The sequence below is a fragment of the Varanus komodoensis genome, unplaced genomic scaffold, assembly GCF_004798865.1.
Source record: "Varanus komodoensis strain SLA01 unplaced genomic scaffold, ASM479886v1 scaffold11, whole genome shotgun sequence".
Taxonomy (NCBI): domain Eukaryota; kingdom Metazoa; phylum Chordata; class Lepidosauria; order Squamata; family Varanidae; genus Varanus; species Varanus komodoensis.
The window spans coordinates 31,783,507-31,793,896 of NW_025335317.1; the positions used below are offsets into that span (position 1 = coordinate 31,783,507).

General features: G+C 48.6%; 1 protein-coding gene across 1 annotated transcript; it reads right to left on the reverse strand.

The window, feature by feature from the left end:
• Window positions 1-2,010: 2,010 nt before the first annotated feature.
• Window positions 2,011-9,309, reverse strand: SYNGR2 (synaptogyrin 2). Its single transcript, XM_044419892.1, has 4 exons — window positions 9,146-9,309; window positions 4,820-5,057; window positions 3,875-4,011; window positions 2,011-3,280 (listed from the first exon to the last, which is right to left on the reverse strand). The coding sequence occupies exons 1-4, from the start codon at window positions 9,248-9,250 to the stop codon at window positions 3,083-3,085; spliced, it is 678 nt and encodes a 225-aa protein (XP_044275827.1). The 5' UTR covers window positions 9,251-9,309; the 3' UTR covers window positions 2,011-3,082.
• Window positions 9,310-10,390: the final 1,081 nt, after the last annotated feature.

Sequence of the window (10,390 nt, forward strand, 5' to 3'; positions counted from 1 at the left end):
ATTATTGTGTAAGTATTATTACTGTTACAGTACATTTATTGCCCATCTTTTTCTTGCAAAACATCCAATGGTTTATGACCCTCCATTTCATTCTCACAACTCTGTGAGGTAGGGTGACTGTCTCAAAGTGACCCAGTGGGCTTTGTGGCCAAGTGGGGACTAGAAACCAGATCTCTGGGGCTGCAGCCCAGCAAAATAACCTCCACACCACACTGGCTCTCTCTAGTTGCCTGTCCTTTATACTACATCTCATTTTGATTTCTAAGCTTGTTTGCTCAGACTCTGTAGGCACATAAAAATATATATAAAAGTTTCTCACTCAAAATGTATTTACTGTATACATATATATGCTCAAGATATGTATACACACACTCTTAGGCTGAAGTTACTCATAATGACAAGCCATGTGCAAAACTGCAAAGGTATGGCTTGCTGTTATGTGTGAACCTAACATCCACGGCAAACTGGCATATTTGATTTACATGAAACCACATAGGAACTCAATGGTTTGCTGTATGGTTTCTGTGCGTCACTGTGGTTTGTCATGTGTGAGCCTAGTTGCCATGTTTCTGCATAGTTTCCACATTTCTGCCGTAGTCTGGTGGCTCTGCAGTGCGCATTTTTGCCTGTCCTGTTCTGCCTAGCAACTGCTGAGGCAGCTGCAGCTGCACGGTGAGTGGGCACCTTGTGCCACCATTCCTCTCTGCCCATGCACTGCTTTCCTGGTGCCCGGCCACAGCTCTGAAATCTCAGCAGCAGTGTGGCATCACACTGCACTCCCTCAAAGAACAGCAACTTGAAGGTGGGAACACTTGGCACTCCTCTTGCTACAGTGCAAGGGCCACTTTCAAACTGGCAGCTTTGCTCTACTCTTAGAGAAGGTGGTCTCCTCCTGTGAAAGTTGCCCTACATTAAGAGAAGCACACAGGCTGCCGCTGGGCACTTGCTCTGAGAAGCCCACGTCTCCTGCCCTCCCTGCCGCTCCTCTTGCTCCTGAAGGCTGTCAACAAACCCTTCCACAGCTGTAGGGCAAATGCACTCCTTGTGGCCAGCCAAAAAACTCCTAGCAGATGCCCATATAGGTACCCTCATGGTTCCTGTGTAGGTGGTCCCTCTGCCCCGGAATGGTTTGCTTGTGCAGATGCCCCCTGGGTGTAGAGGGAGGCAGCCCGTGCCAGTCCAGCACATGGGGGGCTTGGACACATGTGGCAAGGGAGGGGAGAGGTGGCTGCATGGGTGCGCTTGCTTGAATGATGGTGCAGAGCGGGCAGCAGCCTCAGGGAATGATCCTGCTACTCGGGTAAGCAGTTGCTTTGCGGAACAGCAGAAAGCGAAAAGGCAGCCAGCTGAGGCCAGGCCCAGGAGAGCTATGCGGCCAATGAGGGAGAGTCAGGTGATTCAGGCAGGAGCACCCTGGGACTGATTCTGAGCCATGCGGGCTGATGGGATACATGCCAACCTTTGGATGGAAGATGTGCGGACACCACATAAGTGTGTGAACTGAAGACGTGGCATTATTTAGCATTATCCCTGAATTTCACCCCAGTGTTTGTGCTCCTTTTCATTCTCCCTCTCTTGGAGTACCCATTTTCAAACTGTAAAACATCCACCCTCAATCCTCCTTAGCCTTTCACTGAAAGCAATAAAAAACTAGTTTCTTTCCTTTAAGAGCTTATTACAGAGTAGCAACTGACAATATCATACCATTTCTGCTCTTAGATAACCACACAAGAGCTATAGTAGGAGATATAGGTTCAGCTGGTGAACTGGCTGAGTACTTGTTTGGGCAAAAACCAGAACAGCAGGTAACAAGTTTATCCTCTGTGGCTTTTTTTTTTTTTTTTGGGAAAGACTAAAGAGGTTTGTACAGATTGTTTTGGCAGCTGCCAAGAGATTACACCTCTCCTTCCCTAGAACCAGCCACATACTGTCTTACTCAGCAATCTCTTATCCAGAACCAGAATATCTGGCATTTTCCCTAATATAGCACAGAGTCTACTACACATTCTCTATGGTGGGAGTGACCAGGTTTATTTCTGCCATGATACAGACTTAAAACGCTTCAGAATCCTTGCACGCCTTCCTATTGTGAGGCTGCCAATGCCAGAACTTTCCCATAACATGCAGTTATGAAGTGACTTAGCCCTGCCATCCATGCAGAAAGCACAGCTTTCTCTGGAAGGCTTGAAAGCTACCTAGTGGAAGGTTAGCAGTGAAAGTGTTGTGCAAGTGGATTTCCCACCCCAGCACAGTATTGCCCCTCCGCTGAAAGCCTGCTTAGCAGCTCCCAAGCTATTATTAGAATATTTACTACGGAAAAGCCATTCTTCAGGGAGCCTGGCCCCTCCCGCCTTATACCAGGCTTTAACCTGGTAAGGAAAACTGAGGGAACACACAGGAAAATCCAGCTTCTACTCTCTAATGCAGGAAGTGCAATCAAAGCTTTATATACAAACTTTCTGAAAGAAATGTCAGGGCCTTTGGGCCTCGGCATCAGCGCCATGTCCTTTCAACAGTGGCTGAAAAGGAGGCACTGCACCGGCATCGCTCGCCCCCGAAAGGCAGCACCATAGGAGCCGTGGGAATCAAGCCCCATTCAGGGGCTGAAGCGTTAGAAATGAGCCAAGGAGAGCAAGGCACTGGTGGGAAGGCGATGTTACGTGAGAGGCAGCAGTGAGGGCTTCAGTCAGGCAGCTTCAAGTAGAAAGGAGCAAATCCTTTTCCCTGCCTGCTGGATAAAGTCTCTAGCCATTGCCAGAGCTGATAATTAACGTAGCCGCAAAAGCAAAGAGATCCAGCTACCCCCTCTTCTCTGCTGCCCTTCTGCATTACATTTCAAATACACTGGCCAGCAAGAAGGCCCCCAAAGCCCTGAGAGTAACAAAAAGCATTTCCTGAAAAGAAGCAGAGCAACAGGAATAACCCAGAACCCCTCTCTCTCGCACACGCACGCGCACCCACAGACAAAGCCATGGCACCATTATTACCCTTCACAGTAGAGGCCTTTCCCCGAACCAAGAAGTGAACTAATTGCACTTATGTGGCTATCCCTGACAGCATCATTCAACAGTGCTAGTGGAAATCAGTAGACGGGTGGGGGCTGGTAGCCCTCCGACCCTTCGGCAGGATGAGTGAAGGGCGGCTGCTGGTAGCTCTCATGACCGACGTTGGGGTAGCTGGAGTAAGGCGGTGCGGAACCAGGAGGCGGGTCGATGTAGCTGTGATCGAAAGCTTGCACACCCATGCGGTAACGCTGAAGAGCAAAGGTGATCAGGAGCGCCTGTGGTAGGAAAGTGTCATCATTCTGGGTCAGCAAGGAGCAGGAGCCATTCTTTAAGAACCGCTCAGCAGGCACTGCAAGCAGCTTCTGCAGTGCTGTCAAATAAATCACATCACGCCTCCCTTAGAGAGCCCAATGCCAGGAATACTTCCTGCGGGGTCAAGCATGCAAAATTGCCGCTCCCGTTCAGATCCTGGAGTCAGCTGGGTAAATTTTCCTGGGGCAATATTGTATTCTGAGTGTTCCCAAGGTAGTTTGCATGCACGCACAGCTTTGGGCAGTACAGAAATAGCATAATTCAAATGCTACAAGTCCTCTGTCAGACACGTTCCCATGCTGTGTGGGAATTACAGGCATTGCAGTCCAACATATCCTAAGGTACCATGTTGGGGAAGGCTGCCTTACAGTCACTTCACACACTAGTGACAAAAAGGAAGATTCAAACCTATTGCTTCCTGGTTCCAAGCTCAGTTTCTTAACTGAGCTAGCTCACTGATCACTGGTTGCACATCCTCCTCAATTCAGGAATAAAATGCAGACTGAGGACTGCCTGATATAAGTCCTATCTGAGGCTTTAAGGAAATTCTTACTCACCCATGAGAAAATGGAGAAGAAGCTGAAGGCAATTGACGCACGGGCAGAATCAGCCCCAATGTAAACATTGCCCTGTGTTGATGCCCACTGGTTTGTCAGCACACAGAATGCGATAAACCACAGAAGGGTCCAGACAGCTGGATAGGAAACAGATGTTTAGCAACAGAGGTAGAAGAGACAGGACAGTTTATGCATAGGGCACAAAGAACTATGTAAAACTCTTTTGGCCTATATGCTGTTCTTCCCAAACTTAAGACACAGCAGAGACAACTCTTGCCTCTCTGATGCAAAGGCCTAACTGATCTCATTTTACTTGCATCTTCGAAATGTTTTGGCCTGTAATTCCTGATCATGTTGATTTGGGCTGACAGGAATTGTCCACAACATCTGGAAGGATCCAGGCTGGGGAAGAATACCGCAGCAGATGCCACTGCTCTGTTCCCATTTTCCTGCAGGCAGAAGGCAATTACTTCCCCCTCACCTTGTGATCAAGTAACTGTCACATACATTCTGGCTGTTAGGACATTTTGAAATATGCTCTTACACTCTGCAACAGCCACAAAACCATGTTGCTTAAAAGTTAGCAAGGCTTGAGATGGGAGCCCACCATCTCATGTTTCTCAGGGAAGTTTCACTATTCTCAGGGAAGTTTCTGACTGTCGACATGTTCCAAGTGCTCATGTCACAGGAGAAAAAGGGACCTGGTTCCATGGCATCACCCTTCTAGCACCCTCCCCTGTCAAGAAACTGTGGCATCCCAGTGTTTCGGGAACCCAGCTCACCACCTCTGGAAAGCACCTGCACTAAAACAAAGCAGGTCCTAGTTAGCACCTCGCCAGGAAAGCCAGGCTGTTCCAAACATGCATCGCACTGGCAGTAAAGTAAGGGAACCCAGCTGCTCTCCCCAGGAATTTGCTTCAGGTTGCACTTCCTGGTGAGAATTACCTGAGAAGCCCAAGTCAGCGATAACAAGGTACTTGCGATCTGTGGCATTGCTGATCTGTGGGAAGTAGATATCAATCATGAAGAAGAATATACAAGCCAGGAAGGCAACCACCCCGATACCGATGCCGTAGCGGCAAGCAGAATCGCTCTTGTTAAAGATGCAGTAGAGCTCCTCTTTGTCATGGTAGTTAGTGTAGCCTTCTCCAATGATACAAGAAAACACTATGAGTGCAAATATCTGCAGAAAAGAGAAGAAATGAAAAGAAAAAGAAAAGGGTACACTGTTAACAACTTCCAGACTAAGGAAATGACTGAGTAAAAGCACAATCCGACTACAATGAATTATCAGGCTAATGACAACTCCCACAAACTCTGAGGACCAACAGCTCTACAAATATTACTGTTACAAGACTGCAGCTTGCTCCCTTGTGCCCAGCTGACAGTGACATGGCCCTCATTCAAGGCAGTCTACAAATCCCTTATAGTTCTGAGCAGAAAAGGAGCAACTGTTACAGCTGTTTCCACAGCAGTAACCATTTGAGTCTGCTTATACAAAGGTGCAATCTTATATAAGTGTAGACAGAAAAAAAGGCCTACAGCTCCCACTATGCTTTAGTCAGCTATGCTGGTTGGGGCAACCTGGGACTTGTAGGGATTTTTACCTATCTTAACTTGCACAGGATTGTGCTGCAAGCTTGTTATTGTTCAGCTGTTCAGTAGTCTCCAACTAGAAGTGATCCTATAGATCAAATCTCACCACACCTTCCAATCCTGTGCCAATTCATCCAGCTGAACTATGCTCTGACCCACATCCTCTTTGATGGAGTCTAATCACCTTACTCTTTGGCAACCTGGTTTCTCTTGCTGCTGAGCATTCCAAGCATTATATCTTTTTCTAATGAGCTTGATCTCACAATGTGGCCAAAATACACAAATCTCAGCTTTATTCTCTTGCTGACCAGAGATGCATTTGGTTTAATATGCTCCAGCACCTGCTTGATCATGACTCCCACTGTCCATGGAATGTGCAGGAGCCTCCACCAACACCACAAATGAGTTCAAATGATGAGTCTATTTTCCTCTTGTCTAGCTTTTTCATTGTCCAACTTTCACAACCGTAGGTTGCAACAGGAAAAAAAGATCACTCAGACCAATCTGCACCTGGTTGCCAAGCTGATGTTCTTGTTTTTCCACACTTGATTCATACTTGTCACTGCCATACAACCTAGTGAAATTCATCGCTTTATATCTGGACTGCATTCACTGGTGCGACAGTGATCCCAGGAAAGTGAATTTCTCTACGCATTCCGTTCCCACATAACCAACTGCTATTTTGATTACTTCATTCTGTGCAATGGTCAAGATCTTCATCTTTTTGATGTTTGGAAGGAGGCTGAACTTCTCACTCCCTTCTTTGAATGCTTTAGACCTTCCTGGGTTACTGAGAGGAGAGTTGTGTCATCAGCATATTGAAGGTTGTTGATGGTTCCTCCTCCAGTCTTTACCCCAACTTTTGATTCTTTAAGATCCATCTTCCTCATGATTGCTTCAGCATACAAGTTGAACCGAAAAGGGGAGAGAATGCATCCATGTCGGACTCCTTTCCTAACCTTGAGCCAATTTGTGTCCCCATTTGGTGTTCTTACAGCTGCTTGCTGGTTTGCATATAGTGACTGCAGCAACCTGACCGGATGTGTTGGTACCCCCAGGTAAACTTGTCATGGTCTTGGCGAGCTTTTTTAAGGTGGCTTGCCAGGTCTTTCTTCAACCCTCCCCATTTCTCTGGGTTCGGGACCAGCACACACACATGAAGACAAGTGTGGATGGAGGGGCTGCTGTAAGATTGCTGGTCTTTCAATATGCTACAAGACTCTTTGTTGTAGTTATAGCTGGGTGCCAGCCATTGTACCAAGTGGAATTCCATTTAGCAGACAAAACCGCTGGAAATCTGCCACCCTCTCCTTCTGAATTTCTACCAGGGTTTGGGAATGTGTGGCCCTCCAGATGTGGTTGGATTGTAACCCTCATCATCCTTCGTCATCAGCTATGCTGGGAGTTGCTATACTATAATGGAAGTTGCAGGCCAACCAGTCTGGACAGCCCTGTGTTCCTCACCGTGATTTGCAGTTTACTTGCAGGGCATCCCTCCTTGATCTTTAAAACAGGGTCTCTCAGGCAAAGCATCCTCAGGATGCAGTTACGTACCTCTCTCACCGTAGCTGACTAGTGCCAGGGTTTTTTCTTGCCTTCATCAGTGCTTTTGCCAAGCACTTACTCTAATTTTTCCACCACTCACTCTCTACTTAACTTTCACTAGAATTGTTTCCATCAAGTTTCCCTTCACATATACATCTTCCTCTTTTTAAAATAAAAGGTGTTTAACGTTTTAGCTAAAGATTAAAGATACAATTAAAATAATGTTAATTTAAGATTTACTGCTAACAGCTTTGGCAAAATAAAATAGACCCAGACTAATAACCGCAGCCCTCACCACAGATCATTAAAAAAAAAAGAAACCCCACATCCATCCATCAAGCTTTGTAAGCCATCCAGACTTTTTTTTAGTAATGAGACAGCATAGAAAAACTTAAAACAAACAAACGAATAAATACGAATACCACAACTCTTTCACATGAACTCAGCAGTAGTCAGGCATCAGTGTGTGCGTGCGTGCGCGCACACGTGTGAGTGCACATACGTGGGCATTCATTCAAGCATGGGCTAAGGGAAGCATCGCCTGCAGTCGCTTAGGCTGCATCCAACGCATGCTTTTTCCCAGACTTATGCTGGGAAAAATGCTGGGAGTTGCAAGGATTTATTTATTGGTCTGAACATACATAGGATTGTATCCTTAGTTCCCCAAGCGACTTCAGTAGAATAGTTGTTTGGGGAGCCCTTGAACAACATCCTGGAAAAACCCAATCCTTTCTCCCTGCTCTCCAGAAAGTTTTTAAAAAGCACACAGACATCCCACATAAAAACTGGTAATTAATAATTATTTATCACTTCCACATCATTTCAAGGACACTCCTGGGACTATAGTTTAAACAAAAGCATGGGACTAGAGTGTAGTTTTTTCCCTGCCCCAAGAATACATTTTGGAGGAACCGTTAGTTTAGTTCCCTGGTGCTCAGCACGAGTGGGCTGCTGCTCAACAGATTCCCTTCTTCCTCACCAGGCTTCACCAACCACGTGCTCTCCAGATACAATGCCCATCATTCCCTAACCAACTGCACTAGCTAATGATGGGAGCTGTAGTCTGACACTCAGGAAGGCACTGGGGTTGAGAAGGGGGAAGTTGCCTTATATGGCGGGGGGGAAAAGCGAAGAGTCCGGCTGAACCTTAAAGACTAACGCATGTATTTCTTCTGGCGTAAGTTCTGACATTGTCCTCCTGATCAGTTTCTCTTGAGAATTGCTCTACTCTGGGGATTCCCTACATCACCATAGCTAAGGGGATCACTTCTCCCTTTGGCAAGGAAGCTCGGGGTTTTGAAACAAAATGCTGAAGCCTGGATCCTGCTCAGTTCGCCAGTAAAAAGGCGACGGTTTCGCCACCGCCGCCGCCGCCCATGACCCATCAGCTGACATCCATATGACTAGGCTGCTTCTCAGATAAGCCACAGCGCAGAGTGGCGAACTTCTTTCAGCCTTGCGGCCCAAGCGAGCGCAGAGAAGGGAAAGCAGCGAGCCTTCCTCGGCACCGCCAACAGGTACTGAAAAGCCACAGAAGCCGCTGAGGGGATCCTGCTTGCGGCTCTCGCATACTGAGCGCCGCACCAGCCGGACGCAGCCCCGGGGAGGAAGACGGAACCTGCGTCTGCCCGCTCCGCCTGCGCTCAAGTCGAAGTGGAACCACAAGCTCCGCGCGCCAGCACCGCCCGCCCCGGGGCGCTTCCAAAGCACCTTACCGCGGGTATTGGCAGAGGCAGGCAACGAGCCCAGGCTCCTCCTCCTCCGGCTGGGCTGCCCAAGTCACCGCCTGCCAAGGGAGTGGGGCTTCCTCCGCCCCTAGCAGGTGCCTTTTCGCTTCCAACGGCGTGGCATGACACTGCACTGTGCCGCCTTCGCTTCCTAGGTGGTGATCGCGGCCCAGGTGCCAGACGGGACCCAGACACCGCTGCAATCAAACAGCCTCAACGCGGCTGCTCCCGGACTCCCCAACTCGCGGCACGATGGCCACTTCTCTCGCCCGGACCCAGGCGCAACCGTGGGTGGGGGCGCCGACTCCCCGGGGAGGGAGACCAAAGGGGGGCGCCCGCTGCAGAAGCTCGAGCACCCCTTGCCCTCCGCTGTCAGGCGTAGCCCAGCCTGAGCCCCACTCACCGCGCTCAGAAGGCGTGCAATGACCTGCGGCTGCTGCAAGAAGTGCCACAGGTCGAACGTGCCGCCCGCCTTGGCGGCTCCGTAAGCGCCTCCGCCGCTCTCCATGATCCTGACGCTGTTTTACGCGCGCCTGTCCCGGCCCGGAACTCACTGTGGCCGCTTCGCCCGAACTTGTGTTTGCGCGTGTACAAGCCCCACCCTTCCACTCCGCCCCCAGGGAGGAGACCCGGCGCGGACGGCGGAGGCGCAGTGGCCCGCGCGCCTCTCCCTGCGCGTGGTCGGGGAAAGTTGCGCGCGGCTCGCGCCCCTTTCCTGCGCGCCGTCACATGTTCTCAGGCGATCTTGCAGGTTTGTCCCGCCTTGAAGCGAAGCGCATGGAACCCTGTCACGGGCAACGAGCTTGAGGGGTGCGGCGGGGAGCAGGGGCACAAAACTTCTCCCCGAGTTTCTGGATTTTCGGACTTCAAATATTTGTTGTCCGTTCGGCATTCCGCTTAGATCAGTATCTCCCCTTCCTCGGCCGGCATTGGCTTTCGCTGCGAATTAGAGTCACAAGGCACTTGCAGAGATTTGGAGATCCTCTGTATACATGAACTTATTAAACTCCAATTATCTGATGACAGTTGGCGAATCAAATGAATCAATAGCATGACAGAATTGACTTAAAATATCTTTCGTTGTCAGAACATCGGTTAAAGCACAGGTGCATTCTCATTACAGTAAACGCGTAATTTCTAAATTCTAAAAATCGTTTTTAACGGTGCAATCCCAGTCATGTGTGGACAAGCCCAAAAGATCCCCCCCCCCAAAAAAAGGCAAGCTGGGGAATTATAGGAGCTGTAATTCTTGTAATTCTGTATAAACACGCTAGGATTGTGCCCAAAGAAATCCCTGATCTAGATTGGGGGAGGGGGGGATCCGTGCTGCAGTTCCACAGATAATTTCTCCCCCACCCCTGCTATTTTCCTTATGTAGGAGCAGTTTTTGAAAATCTCTATGTGAACTGGCTCAGAAGCATTGCTTAAGCCAGCATTTCATGCAACCACTTTTCTTCCAAAGTATAGTATAAGCAGCCATTTGAAGCATGCTTTTTCCAAAGTATATTTAACAGAAGTATATCCTTATACAATGAAGGAATACTGTGGGTTGCATTTCCCTGCATCTCTGGTGGTAAACACAGGCAAGCAGGAATACATTGCAGTCTTCAGACTTAACATAGCCTATCATTTGTGATGCCATTTTGTG